The 23,917-nt window shown below is 36.6% G+C and overlaps 1 protein-coding gene across 1 annotated transcript; it reads left to right on the plus strand.

Moving 5' to 3' along the window:
* Positions 1-323: 323 nt before the first annotated feature.
* Positions 324-22,547, plus strand: LOC142980686 (uncharacterized). The gene is made up of 3 exons (XM_076126215.1): positions 324-717; positions 5,483-6,338; positions 20,618-22,547. The coding sequence occupies exons 2-3, from the start codon at positions 5,633-5,635 to the stop codon at positions 21,238-21,240; spliced, it is 1,329 nt and encodes a 442-aa protein (XP_075982330.1). The 5' UTR covers positions 324-717; positions 5,483-5,632; the 3' UTR covers positions 21,241-22,547.
* Positions 22,548-23,917: the final 1,370 nt, after the last annotated feature.

Genomic DNA, 23,917 nt, shown 5'->3' on the forward strand with positions numbered 1-23,917 from the left:
TGATCCGACAAAGAGCTCCGATATGGCGCCCTCGAAAGCTAACAGCGAGCTTTCAACGTAAATCTGATAAAGCGAACACATTACGACACAAACACAAAGAAATTTTCTTCGTTATACCATCGTTATGAGATCGCCGAGTGTCGCATCTCTCGCTCGAGGCTCGCCAACAGCCTGTGTTAGAGAGAGACAGCAGCGAGTCGCCGGTGTGCCCCACGAAGCTGGCACTATTGGGTGAAAAAGTGTTCGGTGTCCCGCCCTTCTCTCCGCGTGCAGGGCTGCGTTCGCGCCTCGGGGCCCGGTTCGCACAAAATATTTTCTAAGAAGCAGTATGTCGGCTGTGTCGAGGGGCGGCGACGCGGGAGCCCGCAGTCATGCTGAGAGCCTCAGCGGAGTCAGTGGACACACGTCGCGAAGCCTTTCATCGTTACGAGAAAAAATCGTTGCGTGACAATTTGTCCAAAAAACTTATGTTACCAACGAGACGGCCTGTAGTCGCAGAGCGTGGCTGTGAACCCGACACATTGTTATAACGATGCGCCAACACCTGTGATACTAATTACTCTAGTTACATGAGGATACTGAAATTTATTTTAGATACATACCTATATGTTCAGTGAAGTGTTTTGATATTTTCTTGTGCTAATAGATAAAACTAACAAGTGATTATTTCCTATGCGTACATCGATATACTGAAGACTGGATTTCAACAAATAACAAGTAAGATACATTTACAATAATAATTTAAGGAACAATATTTATTAATATTTTTAGTCAAATTTATGTTTACAAAATCATTTATTTCTTAACAATACATAGATGTTTTCGTTCTATTGAATTAACTCTCAATGATATGTTTTTTTTTGATCACAAACATTTTCTCACATTAAAATTGTTACACAAGAGGTATCATATGTCAAAGGTAATTAATTAACGTTGTGTATAATTGAATGTAGAGAAAGTTCTCATTAGAAATCGTGTCACACGTGGGTGACGCAAACATTTACATTCAACTGCATATTATGAACATTTCACAACCATTTCTCACTAGAATGTCAACAAATCGTATTAAAAAAAAGACATCTTTAGAATTTAATTAAGATTTATTCTGAAAATCCACATCCCATGTTATTTCATTAGAGTCTAAGTTATTGTCCCTCTCTAAGTTATAGTATTTAAAAAAAATGTATCCAAAATAAATAACAAATTCTTCAATATTTATTTTTTACCGTAGAATAGCTCGAGTAGTATTTAATATCAATACAAAACTTATATATATCAATACAAAAATATCCGCCATTAACAATTTCTTTAGTACATACAATTATAATGCTTATCTATAATTTTCATAAAAGCCTTAAGGCTACCTATCAACACTTTTATTGATTGTTATTGATATTAACGTGTGTTTGATAAGCGTTACAAACCTAAAAATGGTAATATATATTCATTACTTAATTATACTTCTATGTATTATTCTTAATTGATTAATTGTGTCACAATGTTGCAACGTCTCTACAATGCAATATACCTACTATTGTTGATTGCTGTAGAAAAATCATATACTTACATTTTTTTAAGTTAATTCATATTTATATAAATTATCAAAACAAGAATACAATTATATCAAAGGATTAAATTATTATTAACTATAGTAAATCATTAACAAACTCTTCCAAAGCAAATGAAAATAATATTCTTTATATTTAGTATCAGTCTAAAAAACCTAATGGTGAAATAAATGGCTGTGATTTATTCAAATGAATGGCCGCTATTATATTCCATAATGTAAGAATGTTATAAACTAGATATGTATCAAATTCATTCATGATTCCAACGGCTTTTTTTTAATAAAATAGGATTAGGATATTTAGTTAAAAACTGGAAATGAAGTATTCCAAGAATTTAAAATAAAATTCTAATGATAAAAATATTATTATCTGATTATAATTAGGATAAAGCATCACGTTTCGTGGGATTGGTAGGGAAAGGGGGGTACAATGGACCGAAATCAATTTTGGTTTTCAAATAAAAAAAGTCTTAATATTTTTATAATTTAATTTAATTACTAGCTTCCCCGACCTCGTCTGGGTATAGTACAATTTTATCCCGTTATTCCATCCCCATAGCAATTTTGATCCATCGATCCCATACAAAACTTGTCCCGACAGTAACAAACATTTATAAAATTGATATAATTATCCAGTTTGATTTAGTTATGCACAAGTTACGGGCGTACAAAATTTTTTGTGATTTATTTTTATTTGTATAGATTTTAGGATCATGTTAAAGAGTTCCTAAAATAATACATGAAGAGGTACTCTATTTATTTAAAATAAGTTAGACTGTTAGTTGTGTCCTTACATTGTCATACCTTCTTAGAAAAGGCGTGTGCTCAATACAGGGTTAATAAACAATTTTAATAGATATTTTGATTACAGCCATGTTAGCTTATTTCTGTAACAGTTTAAATACAAGGCGGATATTAGAAAAAATAGTTTATCTCACGTTACATTTTTAAAACAAAGTAACAGAAATCCATTTATATGTCCCTATAGTTTTGAAAACTTAACGACAACTAATTGCCATCAAAAAGGTACGAGTAATGTATGCTTATTTTCTTAGCTGAAGTTTCACAGTTCTTAATTAAAAGACGTCAAACGGTTATTAATCGCTAATCGTATGTTTATAGTTTATTGATCTACAGTCGCCAAAATTATAATTTAATTAAACAGTGATAATTATATTGCAGTTCCAAAGATCAATTAATTAACACCAAAGGATTAATAAACTATATCTTTGGTCAGAACTGGATCAGTAGTATTTTACGGCGACGACGGAGCTTTCTATACAAATCAAAATAATTAAATGTAGACAATTTTGTCTCTTAATTAATTAATTGTATTGACAAACACACAATGTATCCTTGACTATTCTCTTTACATCACTTAATTACTTTGAAATGAATTACAAATAATATAATAATTCTGTGATTTCATAAGAGCAAGCACAACACAAGTAAAAATATTTTACACGGGGTTATTTTATTCAAGACACGTTTTTTGCGACATCAATAAAAAAAAAATCCATTGAATTTAAAGTAAAATGTAATAGACGCTAGTGTGCAATAGTCTTTATAAATATTTTATGAATAAAACGCTAAACTATTAATGATAAACTACCAAACTTATAGAACATTCTTAAATATACTCAAAAGATGTTATCTCTTTCTGCATTCATAAGAAATTAATATTCATTTCAAGGTCGAAGTTTTGTCTAAATATTGATTTTATCTTCTTATCTTAAAATCTGATCAAAAGATGGAAAGATTATATTATAGATATAAAAGTTGAATAAGAGTTCAGGCATTGTTAATACATAAAAAAAGTATTTATAAAATCTGGCACGTGCACATTTTTCTTTAATTCCGGCTGATTTTATTGAACAGAGGCTGTTTTTATTATTATTAAATGTCTACAGATTTATTCTGCATAATGAAATCCTCCTCATATTATTATTATACATGCAAAAGTTTGTAAGTATGTTTGTACGATTGTTATTTTTTTAAACAAAAACTGTAGAACAGACTTTAAATAAATCTTTACTTAGATAGTTTATAACCTGTTTTAAGTCAAGATACTTTTTATTCCGTGAAATATAATATTTTCATGATGACAAAATCGTGAGCAGAAGCTATTAGCAAAATAAAAGTATAATTATAAAATCATAATCAAAATCTAGGTAACTTTTCAAAGTGAATTCACGCTGCCGTTGTTTACATTTAAGGATATACATACATACCTATCTATAGGTACAAAGTCCTACAAAGCTTGCCACTGATATCATCAACTTTTTTTAATTACCTATAACTCACAATGTTCGCAGTGATACAATGCTTAATTACTATAATAAGTTGGAAATCCAAGCCTCACAGACTATAACGTGCACTTTAGGTTAATTTAGCCTAATTTTCCACGACAACAAATATAAATTGTAATAGTTTATATTTACCTAATCGTAATTTATCTTTTTTTTTGAAATTAGTGAAAACAACCATTACTATTGTTTTTATAATTAATGTAAATAAAAGAAGGCGAGCTTACACTTAGCTTAGCAAGAAAAAAATAGATGTCATAAATATATTGCTTTTTCTTATGTACTTATCTATTTAGGTTCAACTTACAATTGAAGAATGAAGTAAATGATCCTTGTAATAGCTTTATTCACCGGCCGCCGCGTCGCATCCAATTAAATCACCAACAAAAAATATCAGCTCTAGATCTTGTAACTGATTCCATTAGTTGTTTACCTCCGTGAACGAAATCCGATAAACTGATAACCGCTGAGCTTAATGAGATTATGACTAATTCCTTAAAACTGTAGAAAATGTTCCTGAGACAGCTGCAAATTGTCACCAACATACATTTACCGTTCCAAATCCCTTGTGAAGCTTTTAACGGTAACGGATTAAGATGCAAAATGCTTTGACAGATGATATTGATATAAAACGGGTTATTTTTGTAATCCTATTGCTCCATGACCGTCTGTAGAGATCTGTCAACCCGTTGCTTTGTGATGATGCGACCACGCGGCGGGGAGTCGCGCAGATAATGTACAGATTAGATGGAGATCTGAAAGGTACCACATTGTTTAACAAACTCAGGTAGAACTCCGCCGGCTCGAGTGTGTTAAACAATACATAAACAACATTATTTTCAAATAATGCGATTATGTAGACGCCCACAAAAAATATACAGTTGTCTTGATTGACAGTTCGACTTGTTTCTAATGTTGGGAGTGATGCGGGGATTAGTAGATATTCAATTTACATAGACGATACATATTTTTTTATACACCAACTTATTGAATAGATAACAACCGTTGATAAAAATGAAAGGTTATTTCATAGGGGCTTTAATCAGTTTCACCCACTTCTTAGGTATTTACAGTTTCACATGTTTTTTTGTCTATAATAAATGGTAGGTGCTTATTTCGCGCGAGGTATTAGAGTCATCTCCAAAACAATTATAAAGGCTATAGAGTTGGCAATAAAATGCCCGTCGTTGCACGCCGTCTACGATGGAACAGGTTTTATCATTCATAAAACTATTTTAATAAATTATCGATGCTAAACCTCGGTCATAAAAGAGATTGGAGCCAGCCTAACAAATAAACTAAAATTAAATATACACGAACACAATCGAAATTTTTGTCTCAGGCGTATAAAAGTGTCCTATAAATTTACCCACAGTTTAATTTAATGTCCAAAAGTACCTGCTTCACATTTTTTTTTTATTATAAATAAATGTTCGTCGCCGGTTATGGCTGCACGAGTGTATGTTATTATTTTGAGAAATGGTTTTGAATTTGTCTCGGAAGGTTATGATACTTTAAGGTTTGTTCCTTTTTTAATTCGACTCGGTAGATTGGAAATATTTAATAGTGTATAAGTAGCCGTATTTTTAATCGTCATTATTTTTTGCAGGAAACGAATTCAAGATTGTGAAAACCAAGACACGTTGATGAAGTGAACAAGTGACTTAGATCTGGTCTAGCTCAACGCTAAAAGCGCAGTGCGCGTCGGTGACGACGCAGTTTCCAGCGACGTCATCAGCGGGGCAAACCCGCCGCGTGGATGGTGGCGGGCGAATGGGGCTATGCGCCGGCGTCGGCCACCCCCGCCATGAATGCGTTTCTCGAGACCAACCATGCGCACCTCGCCTCTTATGGGCTGAAGATGTCGCCGCAGCCGGCGTGCGGTGTAGGCGCGCAGCACCGTGCTGCTGCGCCGCATCCACCGCCGCCGCATCATCCTCCTCACTACCAACCCTATCCACTGCACTCGTACCAACCCGGATACCTTCGAGAATACAGCGGATGTGGCGAGCTGTTCCCGCAGCAGCCGCTAGAGCAGGGTTGGGAGTGGCGCGGCGATGTGCATTATCAAGGTGGAGCACCACCGCTCGTCCCGCATGCGCACGCCCACGCGCCGCACGCTTTCCTTCGTTATGTGCGGGCGCCGCCGCGACGCGACATGCGCTGTCAGTGGCTCGACCCTGAACAGCCTCCTCCGCGAAAACTGTGCAACAAACTGTTCTCCAGCATGCACGAGATCGTGACGCACCTCACTGTGGAGCACGTCGGCGGGCCCGAGTGCACGACACACGCCTGCTACTGGCAAGGTTGCTCGCGAAATGGACGACCGTTCAAGGCGAAATACAAATTGGTGAATCACATCCGAGTGCATACAGGAGAGAAACCTTTCCCTTGCCCCTTCCCCGGTTGCGGCAAGGTGTTCGCGAGATCTGAAAACCTCAAGATTCACAAAAGAACACACACAGGTATGTTGAACTTATAGCTAATTATACTGTCTCGAGCATTATGTTAACTGTAACCTAGTGAACTAATTGAAATCACATCAACAAAGCGTTCGCGTAGTCAATGACAGGACTCGTAAACAGGTCTTAATTTCAGATAGGCAAAATTAATTCGTCACGCATTGAAATTAAATGTCTCACGTCCGGTATTCGTGTAGTAAGATGTCAAAGCCATTGAAGCGGACGAGCGTTGATCTGGCGAAACATTTCGATTCTCATTAATTCATAATGAACCGCCCCCCGCAGTCGCCGCCTGCGGCTGACTGATGCCCACTGTTGCGATATATCCGAGCACGCCTCGACAATAACCGAACCGACACAATGACACCAGACACACAACAAACTATCAACGAATATCCTTGTAACGCGATCTCGAGCACAAACAACGGAGCTAACGGGCGTCCTATAAATGTCCACGTCGACTTGTGAAGTCTATTTCTCAGTAGGCAAGGACAAAAAGCCGTTTAAGTCAGAACTCCATTTTTCAATTCATTACAAAAGTCCAAAGATTCATCTGAACTGCGTATGTTAGATAAAAAAACGGATCGTAAATTAAAATGTCCAGTTGGTCGGGCTGGGCTCCTCGCGTCTTGTCTCTGTCGCACGATGGACCATTGTTATTGGTAAAGTATTGGTACTTAACTTTAAATATCGATTTTTAAGGGAACGGTCCAGGAATTTGTATAGCGGGCGTCGGGAAGCGTAGCCAGCTGGTTTTATATTTTTTTCTTCGAACATCACTGTTTAGTGTTGCATCCAGACTTTTGTCCTGTGCCCCCGTCCTCTATTATCTCATACGGGCTTTTGAATAGACGAGACCTTTTTGTGGGGAACTTTGAAGAATTGTTTTATGGGTGGCTATAAATTACTGTGAAGGCTGTGTAAAAATGTAGTAAACTGGGGTCTGCTGTTGATCATTATGGATTTAATTAGCCCAGTGCAAATATCAGGGCGATGGGGCTCATGGTCAGAACATCATAAAAATGGTTGATAATATATTTACGACGATGAGGCCCACCCAATGTTAATGACTATTTAACAGCTTTTAAAATAGACAGTTTTGTCTGTCCCAACCTAGATAGTAGAGTTCTTTGGAATCTAGGTTTGCTTCCAATAATGTTAAAGATTTAAATTACGTAAAAATAATAAATACAGTCCCTCATGATAGCTAGTTTGTATTATGCATAACCATAAGTGAGCCCAGACTCCGTCCGTGTAACACGATACCTCATTGATCAGTAGCGCAGTGATACGCCTGAATATAACACATATTTCCTTTATGACCACTAAAAACAATCGCAGAGGTAATTCAACACGATGAAAGAGAACACTAGTAGTTAAATGTCAGATTTGTCGCGTTATAAACAAATAATATTTGGTTTTATTGTTATTTCGTGATATTTAATTACATTTCGCCATTTGGTATTAAAGATCTTTTAGAAAATATGTTTTTGGTAGTTTTGAACTGGTTAATGCAGTATAATGTGAGTTCTTGAATATACAGGATTTATTTTCCTCCAATGCCCATCATGATTTCAGTAAAAAGATAAAGAAAAGATTTATTTTAGTTTATTATGACTAAAATAAAATATATGGAACTTAAAGTTTAGAATAGTTTAATTTAAAGACATCCTTCATAACGATGTTATGAACTAATCATACAAAGGTTTTTAAAAATTTCGATGACCTCATAACTAACCTTTAGGTATCTCCTTCGGAACGTCAACGACTTCAAATAAATCGTGTTTCAAAGAATGAATAATAAATACCAATAAGTCTGCAAAAACAAAGGCTAAATGATTACTAAGAATTCTCTGTATATTTTCTTGTGTACTTGTCTGTATCAAACAGTTAATAAAAACTGATCTAAGTTGCGTAATAGCTTGCAAGAAACTAGATGATGCACTTGGCTTCACTCGTAATACAGACTAGTGAAAGAAAAGTAGAAGGGAAAGAAAACTACGCATGGTACCTTCTAAGAAATTTTAATTGTAGACGTCATTCAAAATATAACGATTTCATTGTAAATCTCTGACACCACTGTTAAATGAAAATATATAACTGCCACTTTCATGATAATATCCCATCTTCGAAACCAGAACAAGCCAACATTGTAAGTCTTCAGATATACTTGTTGATCAAAATATTTATGAGAAACATCTAATAGACGTCACCCAACATAGTAAGAGTTACATCGCCTCGCCTCAACTAGTAATACCTGCTCGAGCCGTTCTTATACGGGCACTGATCACTTATACGTATAATCACCCATATTTGGGTGTAAAATATCGCTGTTTACGAGATGAAAGCTCTCAGGCCGGTGCCCAAATACCCGCGGGGAAGTTTAGCACGCGTCGCGTCAAGTCGCCGCCGGCAAACCGCCCACCACCAATCATTTTATTTCCACTAAATTTAAACACCTGCGGAATAACCCTGAGGTTTTTAAACTAATGTCAGTAATATTTGTTGATTGTATGAAGACGTCCGATGTAAAGTTCGACGGCAAACGTTGCTTAAAGTTGTACGTCCAAATGTAGTGAAGAATTTTATGGTAAGGATCTATTAACGCAAATTAAGATGTCAATTATAGTTTACGATTGGTGCGCCTTGCAACAAATGTCGACAACATACAGATCATTGCTTACATATTTGCATAACTTGCATTCGTCGGAGTAACTAGTTTCATAGCCTTCATTACCATACTTCTTATTTGGTACCATCCTCAATTCCTCATTTACATATACAGGCTTAAAACTTAATTGCACTAATAATTTTGTTCAACTTGCATATCTCAGCTCAAACCTTACGTATAAGGCACATTTCAAATATTCCATATTTATGTCATGCGAGAGTGAATTCTAATCAAACACTGCTCTGCAGACATTAGCTCATTAAAACGTAATAGTTTCATTACCGTCACTTCAACACTACTGTAAACAGCACACTGCAAGCGATGCGGTAACAGAGGGGATTGCCACAAAGCTTTAATGATGATATGATTTCGCCGGTGAAGACGTCCCCCGGCTATCAAACGCAGGCCTAATATGCCGTATAAAATGACGCTTTCATAATATTTTGCAAACAATACGGAACCCTTCGCTGCGCCCCTGCGCCGGCGCTATTGTACGTGATCAAAGCTGTCGAGTGCAGCACTTACATCGGTTTATTACTAGTATGCACTCGTCAAATACTTCATATTCGTTATGTTCGCTTTGTAAATTGACGCAGGTATTTAACTAGCATTAATGATTGCAGTAGTTCAAACTTGCGCTTTTTGTTTTAACGATATGGTAAAATAGAAGTGCCAGTTTTGGTCTCCTCTTTCTAGGTACGTTGCCTCTCGTTGTGAAAACATGTAGAGTAGTAATAAACTTTTGATGAATCTGTGACAAAATATGTTTGCAAACTTTCCACGACGTGAACCAATGTTGATTGACAGGATTTTAAACGCTATTTGTACAATGCAAGATTGCTTAAATAATTACTAGTTATAGGTAGTAGTTTTTCCAGTCTTTAAGAAGAAGACATTTAGTTGCAATGATTATTAATAACAACGAATTTTAAAAGTTTCATTTCTGTACACATTGCACCCTTGTATGTATAACGTTCACAGAATTTTTCTTAATCACTTGAATGTTTTGCATCGAATATTTTAACTCCAGACTTAATTGTTCAACTATAATAAAGGCACATGTGCAGAATTCTTTGAAACTATAAATGTACGTACTCTGTGCTTTTAATTACAAGTTAAATGAGCCTTCGTCACAAGCATCTGTCATAGCGATTCAGTAGAATTAATTAATTAATTTGGACACCGAATTAATTAATCAATATATTTCTTTTTAATTTAACATCTTAATAGTTCTTTTGTTCATCTACATCAATTATTTAGAAGAAAATATACATTCTTCAATGTGCTTAATAAGCAGTAATAAGCATAATTTACCTTATTAAATTAATTATACGCTGCAGCTGCTTGACGTTTTTACTCTATTTAAAGTATACCGGGGTAGCCTTCACAAAATATACATTAAAACCTTCCTCGCGAATTGATCTTTCTATAGGTTAAAACTACATGACAATCCGTTGAGTAGATTTTCACTTTTTGGCAAACAGACAGACAAAAGAGTCTTTGATATTATATGTAGTGAAGTGACGACGCATAGTCGCACAAAAGTCATAATAGGAACTAGGTCCTTGTCATTATTGCGATTAAAATCCAGTTTTCCGACTTCTTAGTCAGCCAGGTTTTATACTAAACTTATTTTGTTATAATTATTTGAATTGGTTCTTAACATTTTAACGGTTTGTTTGCATTCAATATTCACCTACATAAAGTTTAAGCTTCGGCCATTTTTATCCACATATGATAATGTTGTAACCCTATAATAGCTGGGTGCTTTTCAAAGGTGTTTATATGATCCGGCGGCCATCTGCCCCGGATTGATAAATTGTATAAAAAATGTACACAACAATACATCCGTGTATGTGTGTGTGCGTAGACAGTATCATAAGGGGATTTAATATCTACCAGTTCTCGGTGTGAGCTTACTGTCGTCGGCGACTGGAACTAAACAATATTTATTATTACCAACAAAAAACGTAAAATAGATTGTTTATTCATTTTATTTTAACACTCCAATTTCAGATTTGATTAAAATTAGAGCGTTGTGCAAACTATTTTCATGCAATTCAAACGAAAATGAAACTGAAAGTATCCGCAAGTAATTTGCAGTTTCAACATTGAGTGCTTAATTGATTTCAATGTTCATCACAACGCGTTCATATTAAAACAAACGATAATTTGATGGGCGTGGCTGACCCTTGTCGGTAGCAACATTACAACCCTCCACGCTCACATACGCAGAACACGACAAACACACACGGGCACAAATCTCCGTATTGACATGTACACACACTTGCTACCCCACACAACCACCGTATTGTACACCCGTAGACAATGAGAGCGTTAAGCGCTTTATTTTTTTATCTCTTTGTTGAGAATCCCCTCTCTGCGTTGACACGATGTTGAAGTGACGACATGCATGTGCATCGCACTTTATATGTGCCGTAAGTACACCATATATTTACAATTGAGATTCTGAGCTTTTTCCAAATAAGAATCTCATGCAGCAGCGTCAATGAACGTGCAAGTGACTGTGATAAAACAGGTAACTTTACATTATTAAGGAAAAAATGCGCAGATCAGGCAAAGACAAGTCCTGTGCCGCGAGCATTCCAAAACGTGAAAATTGTTTTTATCTTTTGAAGAATTTCGCTAAACGTCAAAGAGCTAGTGCGAACAGGGCATTGGAGTGCACACAAAAACAATTATTCAGCACCAAGATACGTGAATCGGACTTTTGAACACGATTCCATGTTGAATTCTTTTGAATGAGATCAAAATACCTTTAACCGATACGTATCTTCCATCACCAATAAAAATCGAGCAATTAGTTAATCGCATAGACAAAAACGTCTCACAAGGTGCCTTTGTGACAGACTCAATTTATATTGCAAGCATAGAATACGGACACTCAAAAGTGGAACTTGATAATGATGTAGGTATAAAATTCATTATGGGTAAATCTAACTCTCATTATTTATAACGTAGGATCGATGCCAAACTATTGTAACATCATTATCTTTTTCATCCATTCGTAATCTATTTTAATCTCTGTAACATGTGTAGAGCTTTGAGCTCAATTTTTCATTCGTTTTATAAACAATTCGGTAATGAAATTATATCTTAAATTCGATCAAGAGGCTGTTTTGTTCAGACGAGATACACATCGTGAGCCGACGATCAATCAACTAGATCGGGCGGCGGTTTCACCTGGTCTCGATCTACAACTAATATGGAACACATCCGAGATATTAGTAATATCCGCCCGACACGCCCGCACCAATCATTTAGTCATGGAACATCGACAGCCATTATTGACATTGTAATTATTTGAAATGATTATATTTACACGTTTTAGTAATTCAAACAACCATTAATGGTGAACGCGTTTAATTCTATTTAAGCTGAGATTAATTGTTATGGTTCTCTAATCTATTTCTTGTACAAACATAAATTGAACCGAGAGTTGTATATTGTCTTATGTGTAGGACTTATTACTGACTACATAATAAGGTATTACCGGCCATAAGTCATAATATTACAAAATGCATACATTCGTTCGGAACATACGGCTGTACCATCCCTCTATTTTACAAGCAAGTTGTTTTGCCATGTGTTTGTTACAAGTCGTGGTACTAGGGTCACATAAATTGCGCGCGGTTGCAACCTAACAATAGACTGGTAACCGCGGGAAGCGCTAGTGTTGGCGCTGGTCCTGCGAGGGCCTGCGCCCGCGCCTGCCTACGCCCGCTCCTACTATCTTATTACGATCCTTTCTTCTGACACTTTATTATCTATACGCGCTTTTTATACTGACAGATTTCTTTTTGTTTTTTATGTAAATTTTACTATATTATAAATGATTTACCTCGTATCAAGTATGGATTAAAGAGAAATTAAATATTAGTCAGAAAACTGTACATATTTACTATGTGCATAAACTATCAAATAAACCCTCCTTTAAGTTCAATAGACGCCATAATCAAAATGCCATACAAAGGAAAAGCAAACGTAATTCGTAGCTTACGTTTTGCCATTGAGTGTCAATGAATAAGAGTGTTTCCTTTAATATTATGTTTATATGTTTGTTTGGTTCAACAGAACGATTTAATATCTAACTTTGTAGTTGAAACAGTTCTATAAACCACTTACTAATTTATGCAATACAAGTAACAGATATTATTATGTTAACCACCGGCCTACGCGTAATATTCGCGTTATGACTTCGATTAGGAAATAGCCGATCAAATAATAATTCTATTAGTAATTCCAGCAAGTTATTTAACTTCCTTCACTAAATACGTTTAGATCGTAGTGTTGCACTTTTTAGTTGCCTCGAATAGGTGGCTCATTAAATTAAATGAGCTATCAGCCGTTTTCAATGCGTCAAGAAAAACATTTTGCGCTTTGAGGTTCCTAAGTGTGCGAAATTCTTTCGTCTTGTAGGGCGACCGCGGAGGGTCTCACTGCATCATTCATGTGTTTTTTCGTCGACACCTCACTCGTATCAATATGTATGAAAGTGTGTGATATCGCCGACAACACGGACTCGACAAACACAGACCCTGATTTTATTTTCACACATTTCTCTCTTCAATAGTAGACACTAATCGTTTTTTCAGTCGTACAGCACTATGCCGCGTAGGTAGCCCTACCATTAATCGATGCAAAGCTTTTGAATAGTCAATTCATGTTTCAGACCAATAGATAAAGTTAAAAGCTGTAACAATAAAGTGGTTGAACGTTGTAGTTTCATCGTTACAATATTTATTCCTCAATTCGATGTAACAGCACCTGTGTTTGATAAAAACTGTTCGAATAAACTATGTTTGTTTCGACAGCCTTTAGAATTCCGTGCATTTAACACCGCTCGCGAAAAAATCTCGATAGAGCATCGACAGAATCAGACAACAATCGAAATGTTAACACGACGATAAAAACTTGTATTTTGTACTTTTGACTCACTTGTATGTTTAGTATTATGTTTAGCTTACAAATCGATGTTTAATGATAAAGGCAACACTGAATTGGGATACTAATTTCAAATATCGTTACAATCCACGAAATATGTGAACAAGCAATTTACACAAAATAATAATATCGAGCAACAATATTTCTTACATTATGTCTGAAAAGCATTAAATTGTTTAAAAACCACTCGGTTACATCATCATTAGCAACAACAATTGCAAAAAATGGTTCAACAAATCCAAAATTCATTGGTTAAGAATGTAAAGCATGCTTAGAATGTGGGCGCGTCTCGGAACAAAAATTAAAAGCGTTACAAATAAAAACAAAACAGACTATTAATATTCGTTAGAAATATTGGTTTGTCCCAAAAATGTGCCCGGGGGCTGAAACACGATCGCGCGTGGGTGCTGAGTGGACACGCCGAGACGCCGAACAAATACATAACCTCACCGATTTATTGGAGTGCACGACACCACGCTAAATTATAATATTTATGATTTGTGAACACATTAATATTCATGTGGCTGTAAGTTTGCAGACAATGATTGCAACTTTGCTAAATTCATTATCTGAAACTATGTCTGCCGCTCTGTGCTACACTAAGTACGTAACTCGTTTAGTTTTATTTATGTTTTCTTGTTAGTTTATGTATGAAGTTGCAACAATAAGGCCTTATTAAAATGATTAATGCGAATTTATTACATAAATTTCATAATTAAGTATATATTGAACTGGTTTTAATATTCAATTAAACCGACTTTATAGATGTACCTACTTCAATAAATTACAGTTAATGTTTGATAAGAGAATCAAGTCCATACTTTTGCTGCCGTGTATCAGTATCGTACAATAAAGATCGTCTGTAGGTGAAGCCCAAATACCGAGAAATGCGATACGGACATGCTCAATTAATAAAACGATTCCCTTCGCTTGTCCACTGCCTGCATGCTCATTCTTTATACATATTCATAAATATTAAATTGAACAACAATGTACGTATACCTTTAGTCATTTTGATTTCATATAATTATGAAATTAATTCTAAATATTTTTTCAATAGTGAAAAGAGACAATGTTGTATATCCCTATCTTATACCAAGAATTCTAAAAATCTGTTTCATAATGGAATCAATTAATGGGCGACTGAAACCTCGCTTAGACGAGACTAAGGCAGGGTCAACTCTACGTTCGTATATCTAACTCGCAATAAATGAGTTATAACAATTTCCAAGACTTAAATAACATTGTGTTTCTCTCGTATTTATTCTCACAAAGATATTAAAATTTAGCTTCATTTTATAAACGCTCGCGTGCCCGTCCATCTCTCTGTAGATTTTAACGCATTGATAGCTTATCGCCCATCTTATGACACGACGTGCTCGCTGACGGCGCCTACCTTAAACCCTGCAGCTTATTGTACCAACATTTCTTTTACCCGGTTAACGTAATCTTCAAACATTTTTATGACTCGGATCGCCGTATTTTTTATAATTTATCTCGCTTGCCAGCATATTAAACGGTTTGATAAACTCTACCTCAAAACTAGGACAATTAATTTTGTATGTTAGTGATAAATTGACTCGTCTCGTTTATTGATTTGAATTACCTCGAACACAGTTTAGCCTTATACATGGGAAAATCTGAATTAGTTTTTTACATCCGCCTAATATTTTAAGGAGTCAAGTTTTTGATATTATTTCTTGTATTTTTTTACTCGAAGGAGCGATGATGCCGGTTAGGGCTGTCAAAACGCTTGACGTAAGGATTGACGAGCGTGGCCTGCCTGCTTAGTTTTGTACTTTTTTCCTGTTCAACCTTGTACAATATTGTTTATCTACAAAATCGTCTGGGAACATTATTTACAATGGCTTAATGAGAAATTTAAAAAGATGTTTAATCGTATGTATTATTATTATTCTATTACCGAACATTTAGGTCTATCTCAATAGTCCCATGTTATAGGCCCGTTAAAATTCGTAGAGTATAAACGAGGCTGCCATATCTTATTCCCCCAATATACAAAAAATACCTTAACCATGTAAGGCATCCATAAAATTCCTTTTGATAAAATACTGGCCATAAAGAATAGAGCGGATATGTTTATTTGACAACTTTTACACTCTTCCTTAAAACAGAAAACTGACGATGTTGCTCTAGTCCTTGTTGCGCTCTCTCAGCAGATACTTATCAGAGAAAGACGGATGATACTTTCACAGCTTCACACCGAACAATGCAAGACACTTTAATTCCCAGCTACACAACCAGACGGGAAAATGCGCCATTATTTCATCTAACCCCAGAAACGGAATAAAAATGTCAAGGTATAATAAATAGCCCCCAGAAATAGCAAATTCATTAGGTTTAGACACTATTTATAGTAGTAATTACCTGCTTCACCTACAACTATTTCTTTTCTGGTAAGACCACGTCTCGTAATGAATTCTTAAATACTTTTTGCACGAGTTATGACGACAGTAAATGACTTGTCCGGCACTTATGGCAATACTGGCATCAATTAAAATGGTTATATTATGCAGTCGCTACATTTAATTGGTGCAAAATAACAAACAATGTTAAATGAGGATGAATGAGTGAATTATTGTAATAGGTAATGAAAGCGGTCTCACGGACCACGGCTGACCATGACCATGTCGTGAATCAGTGTTGGTGCGTGGTGCGTTGTGCGGTACAACGCGACAAAAAAGGCCTCATGCGATGTCCCGACGAGTCCTTGCTGCATGTTCGAATTTCCACGAGGCATCCGCCAACCTGCGCGTGCGCATTTGAATGTTATATCAGTTTTAATTTGTTTTCGTTCACCGACCATTCGCCGTCCCTCTTCCTCCCGAGCTTATACGTTTTCATTTTAATTTATATTTATCAGCGAGATATGACTGTGCAGTTTGTGGCCCGTGTTGTTGCTACATTTACTATTATATTTTTATTGGGATGCTTTTGTATGAGTTGGCAGATATTTATCGGGTATCGGAACATTATTCGGTCTGCTCATAATCGTCCGCATAAAGCACCTTGTCACACGGTCGTTGGGCGCCGAATGCGCCCGCCCGACCCCGAGTATTCTTTTTGTGCTCCCCGGTCGAGGGCCCGTATTCTCTGAGAAGTGGAAAAAATGAAGATATTAATATATCTTTCTAATTCGAAATACGTTTCGGATAAAAGGTACATCATAAATCATTATGCACGGTGTACGAAACTGCTTTTAAATATGGGAGAGAAAACCGTTTTCGGGGAAGTGTCACCGATGTCGTCAATCAGTCGTTATTGTGTCAGACAGAAGAGTACTGTGGGACTGTTCTCTGTTGTCGGAATATTGTTTTAATTGAAAAACTATAATTGTGTTTATCGGATTGTGTAGTATTGTGGGCATCAGTGGGTCAGACAGAACATGGCGCGTGGTTGTATCGGGTCGGCTGTGTCAGCAAACGACCAGTCATCCGCCGCTTATTAGCCGCCTCTCTGTCGGAGATTGAATTAGCTCTGATATGTAACGTTTAATAAAGATTGAAACAATGCCTCATGAACTTATACCCAAATTCATTATTAATGTTAGCGTTTAGACTCATGATCGACAAATAGTTTTTTATTAAACATTGTAATCAGTACTTACGTCCACAACATGTTTTTGATGACATCGACAGACAGCTCGTTAGACAAACTAACGAAACAACTATGTTAAGCTAAGTTAACATCAAAGTTTGTTTTATCTTAATTATTAATGTGACGGTGATTTAAGATAATTCCGCATTAATATCTAATGAAAACGTTGTGAGAGCAACAGGTGCACGGATATCATGTGTCGTCCAATTATTATTCAAGGTGATGACAAGCCTGCGGCCAGAAGTCGCCGAGCCACTCAAATAATAAAGATTCATTTGATCTCTCACACATACTTTAATCCCGATAAATAGCGCTTCATACGAACGTTTTCGTTCCGCAACCTGATATCCGGTGTTGGCGATTGTTTTTTCTCCAAACTCACCTAAAGCCATTTACCACAATTTGGGTGCAGAGGCCGAGTGTGTCACGTTACACATCACTCGTGCTATTTCTAAAAAGCTTGTTTTCACAGCAGAGCGCACTTAAGTAGCGATTTGTAACTCGATACCGCAGAGTAATTCTGGCTAGGCGATGTGCCAACTGTTGATTTATTCATGTTTTACTTGCGCACCGCTTAATGTTCACGGTTTAATTGACTTGGAGATAGCTCTGGAACTTAGCACAACGTTTTGGTAAATCACATTCAGTTTCAAATGTCGCCCTCGTGTATTGAATCTGTCAAAACCCTTTTGGGTGAAAAAAGACGAGATAGAGTTTCACATCGATAATAACGTTACAAAAAAGTGTCTCCCGTGGGTGATACAGCCGTTTAAGATAAACATCTGACCCTAGCCGGTGTCCCGGCGCGGCACGCAACTTCACGAAGTGCATTCCCAACTGGTGTTCGCTTTGGTTTTGTTTTGACACTAAATGTTTAAAGAAACAATTTAAAACAAGATTTTTGTTTGTAGAGCTATTAATAAACGAAAGTTTATTGGAACATCTACATGGAATTTAAATACCTCTCTAAATCTTTATCTAATTAAGTTTTTCATGGGTATGGTTAACCCTAATAAATTTAATAAAATGTGTTCTTAATGCGAAAGCAAGTTTATAATTGTACGCCTTAAGGACATGGACAGTTGGTAAAACTTAGCAGAGCTACTAATATGGCACTTGAAAGTTATCTATTAATGTGTACATGTACAATCTAAAGCGGCTCTATTTAGTTAATATAGTGAACCTATTAGTTCAACAGTGTGGAGTGACACCGGCGCGTGCTGAAGCGTCCCATCAAATTGTAATAGAATTTGTCACTGATCCTTTTTTGTGTCGTCAGCCATCGACGATCAGAGATGAGACGCCCGATTAGTAATTAGACGGGCGACACATGTTTTGGACTCTTTTATCTTGTCTTGTCGTGTATTGCCCACATTAGTGTTCGATCTTCGAAACCAAACGTTTTTATTGTGACCTCTTACGAAATTATACCTCGATATTCATTTGTCTATTTCTTTTTTATTTACAACAGGGATAGACGTAGTTTTTCTTGACCCATATGATTACTGAAAATTGGTGTTTATATTTGTAGAGTGTTTTCATTATTTGGTTTTTGTAGGAGCTTTAATAAGTAACAAGGAATGCATTCTGTATTGTTACATTGAAACATTAAAATATTGATACCTTTATGCTTCATTGGAATGTGTTATAGAAATTCGCATAAATGAAAATAATGGATGAATATATTGTGGCGGAACACCGAATTGAAAGGAAGTATGATTCCATTGAAGGCATGCGATCCGTTCATTGAGTTTCTCACAAAAATTGTGGTAAGGGAACGCCTAAAAAGCCCTATTATTGTAGCGTTAACAGACACTTGAGATTAGCATCTGTGGCTCTTCAACGCGATCTTCATGTTACAAACTTTGGAGTACAATACAAGGGATTACAACCGAAGAGGTTTATTTGTAAACACGACAATAATAGTACATTGTATGTGTGGTCACACTAGACCGCCGAACCTTCTGCCTACTTGTAATGTATTTTATTGAATATCATCTCATACGATTCGGTGAACTTGTGAGGAATCAATACTTCGATGTTGCTGAAGAAAAAAATGTAGCAAAAAATAGGGTCACTATACAATCACACGTGGAATTTGTGTCGGATCTTTAACATTGACAACATGTTCTTAATATTACACCTTCAGCATACAAGATACTATATATCTTAAGCATTATATTGCATGGTTATCAGTTCCGCTTATAAAAATCCAGTCAAATGAATTCAAACTGGCCGAATGTATTATTTAAATATTCATGTTCCTTAGAGTTCTCCCAGAAGAAAAAACAAAATCGAAGTAGATACTTCACTGACTGTCCCTTTACTTAATTTATAAGATAAAATAGAACACTACCCTTTACTAAACGGCTTTTGAAATGAAATAAACATATAAATAAAGCTCTAGTAAGCCAGGTAAAGGTATCCAGCGAGTAAGATGACATCGGTGTGATAACACCATTCAAGCAGATTATCTTCATTGTTACCTTTAATCATCAAGTTATCAGGAGTAAAACGGATGTCGTGCTTCTTCTGACAAATATGTCAATTCGAAAACATGTCATTTGTTCTATCAATAAGGTTTGTTTTCCCTTGAGCGGTAGCAGTTAAAGCTTTTGTTAAGGGAATGTGACAAAGTCGTCTTATAAAGATGATTTATACGCGTGTTAAGTATCCCGTGCAATTGTTGTGAATATTTATTTACGCTCGTAACTATAAACAACGGCAAATCTGGTTATTTATTGCGTGATTGGACATTCGCGTATGAGTACAGAGCATACGAGCTCTTGGACTTCTCTTGTTGGTATAACGTTGGGATTTCTTACTAATTGTCAGCTTGTTATGCCTCGGAATAATGCAAAGAAGAAAAACAGTGAAATTGCGACATAATATTTGGAAAATCGTTTATGAAAGTCTGACAAGTGAGAACATCAACTAGGTAGATAATTTTTAGTTTAGAAGTAGATATTTAAGCATTATTTTGTATGATAACGTTGATAACGTAACTGACGTTTTTTTTTTTCAACAGGAGAAAAGCCGTTCAAATGCGAGTACGCAGGCTGCGATAGACGATTTGCAAACTCTTCGGACAGGAAGAAGCACTCGCACGTGCACACGTCAGACAAGCCTTACAATTGCCGCGTACACGGCTGCGACAAGTCGTACACGCATCCTTCCTCACTGCGCAAGCACATGAAGGTGCACGGCGCAGCGGGCGACGCGTCTCCGCGCTACGACAGCGACGGCGATGACTCCTCCTCCGCCGGCAGCGTCAGCGTGACCGCCGGCGCCGCCAGCCCCGCCGCACCGCTCCCGCCGCCACCCGCGCCAGCGCCGCAGCACCACCCACACCATCATCCTTCAATCACAGATAAACTCGAAAGTCTCAATGAAAAATACCTCAACCCGCACGACCAGAAGCCGTACGAACGGCCCCCAGCGCCGCCCCACCACAACCAACCTCCACACCTTACCAACATCGGTGGCAACGGTGTGATGGACAATAAAATTGGCTTCGGAGGTCATTGGTCGCAATTCCAGCAGCCGGCGCCCGCCATGCCTCACGGTGTGCCAGACTGGTGGTGTCCGACGCAAGAGACCTACCACCATCACCACTTGATGCATCACTCCGGTGCCGCCGCCGCCTACTGACCTCACCGCGCTTAGCGAACTCTTCATTCGACGATTAGCTGATACGAGACCAACGATAGCTTATATTTTAATTACACGACAGTCGCTTGTGTTAGTTAAATTAATATTTCAGTGAAGGTACTCTGAGTGTCCTGTATGAACGTGGAATGAAAAGTTCACTAATGCGCTCTGGAACAGTATTGTTTTCAAAGTTTTACGCTTATTATAAAACTAATTAGTCCATAGTCAATCCGACCATTCTACAAATTCATCGCCGAACGTCAGCCGTCCGCCAGATTTTTTAATATTGGATCTTACCGTTAAGCAAAGAGTTAATAGTAAGGAGCGATGACAATGTCTACTGTGCACAATAGAACTTTACGTCACGACGCGACGTTCTGTTGTTTATAGTTAACAAGTGAGTTGTAAACAATAACCGCTGTTTGAACGGTTTACAACACGTCGTATATTTCCTGTAAACATTCTGCTGCGATGAAAAGTGTCTTATTATGTTTTGAAACACAATTTCTTTATTGAATAAGTATTGTGCGCTAGGAACATTTGTGATGTCCGGGGAAACGTTCAACTCAACTACAAAGAATTTTGTCAACTTACTGCAATTGTTGACAGTGATTTATTACAGCCTTTGTATAACATAAAAAATACGTACAAACAGATGTATTGTTAAATAAATTGGTTTTACGAAACGAGAATAATTAAATATTCATACACTTTTCAGCTTTACATACACCTAGATGATATTATTTATAATGTAAACTTGATTTAAAAGATATTAAAAAATACTTTTAAAGTCCAATCATTATACACAAATAACATTGTCAGCGACGTAAGGATATAGCAAATATTAAACTTGAGACTTGTAACATAAAATTTATAATGATCAGCATGGCCAAAGCACCGAAGTCTAATAAAAACTACGATTTTATAGGTTGTAAAATGTATGTAAATTCATATTTCTAAGTTAGGTATAACGATGTATAGAGTATATTTAAGGAAATGCCCAGTGATAGTAGAGATAAGGGTTTGATTTCATTGTATATTTGTGCCGAGTGCGGCCGCTACTTCATTGTGCTATGGACTTCTGAACTATATTATGTATATTTATATTGAACATAGTGCTATTTTTTCACGGACCGACGTTTTAGATAGTGAAAGAGGTTAAAAGTGTACCTATTATTATTACCTACCTACTGACTGAGAAAACATTACGTATTTTAAGTTATTTTAAGATGAAATTGTTGTCTTTTCTACAGCCCTGTAAATAGCAAAAAATAAAATAAACAAATATTTCGATTTCATAGCGCTTATTTTCCAGTACTTTATCGTTTGATTGAGACCCCGATGTAACGAACCCGTTAAAAATAGAGACTTGGACTGTCTAGACTTAAAATGCCTCTCACCAGTCACCACGTAGTTATTCGCGTCTACGCCATTCACCTTTGATCAATATGCAAAATGTAATGCCTTTTGCATTACTTGAGCTTGTCTGGTTTGATATTTACAACTTTATTCATATCAATGTCCTTCCCTCGTTTTCTTTGATAATGAAAATATGAGTACAAATTAAAGTTATTTGCTTTATTTGAGTATAATGATTTCAAAATGCACCATTAATTTGTTAATTCTTTTACAATGATAATCGTAAACCAGTCAGTATTCCAAATACGAAATCAAATGATTGATTACTCGAGTCTCGAAATCTAAAATGGAAATCCAATTCTCGCGATCATTTCGATCGGATTCCGATCAAAAAACCTAAGTCCGTGACGATACCCACAATAAAACACCACACAAGAACAAAACGAGGAACAATCATATTCCAAAAGAGAATTGAATTTATCATTGAGAAGAAACGAGAGAAAGAAATGATAAATGATCTAAAGGGCATAAGAGGCGTCGAGTGCGAGCGAGAGCGCGATACTATTCGATTCGACTTTACTGTCCGAGGGGATGATTTATCGTTTCTCAACAGGGATTGGCCGATCCAGTACTTAAAAGATTTATAGATCCTTATGGTGCATGCGCGGTAGGAGCGTTTTCTTATTATAAATCTCACTCCTGCGCATGAACTCGCGATTGCCTCTTTAGCTGTCCGATGGAGAAATTAAAAAATATGTTAACATATTGCGGTGGTGGAGGAATGAACCGAGCTCGAGTACACCAAGAACAGTGCAGGTAATTGGCTGGCTAAGTTAATGCGTGCGCGCACGGAGCAGCGAGCGAGCGATGCTGCGCGGTGCGTGCGCGTCTCCTCTACACTGTACGTACAAATAATTGATTATGACATTAATACGTATTGTAAACCATGGATCGTTTTGTAACGAATTTACGACAATAGTAAAGTATGTTTTATAGTAATCGTATAATGGACTTTCGGAGTTCTTTCTTCACGAATACGTATGGTTTGAGTAACACGTATACTTCAAATTAAACTTTGAAATATTCTTTACAATACTGACAAATTACACAATTTGGCGAAATTAAATCTTGATTTCTGTTACATCATTGCGAAAAAAGAATTTAAACATTTGTATAATTGCGAATGATGTAATTAAGACAACATCGTGATAACTGTGAAGTAATACAGAAAATTGAATCCGTCCCTGATTCCTGTACAACAGGGGTGAATTTATAGAACAGTGGTAGGAGTAACGACGGTGCGTAGTGTGCATCCCTA

The sequence above is a fragment of the Anticarsia gemmatalis genome, chromosome 2, assembly GCF_050436995.1.
Source record: "Anticarsia gemmatalis isolate Benzon Research Colony breed Stoneville strain chromosome 2, ilAntGemm2 primary, whole genome shotgun sequence".
Lineage (NCBI taxonomy): Eukaryota > Metazoa > Arthropoda > Insecta > Lepidoptera > Erebidae > Anticarsia > Anticarsia gemmatalis.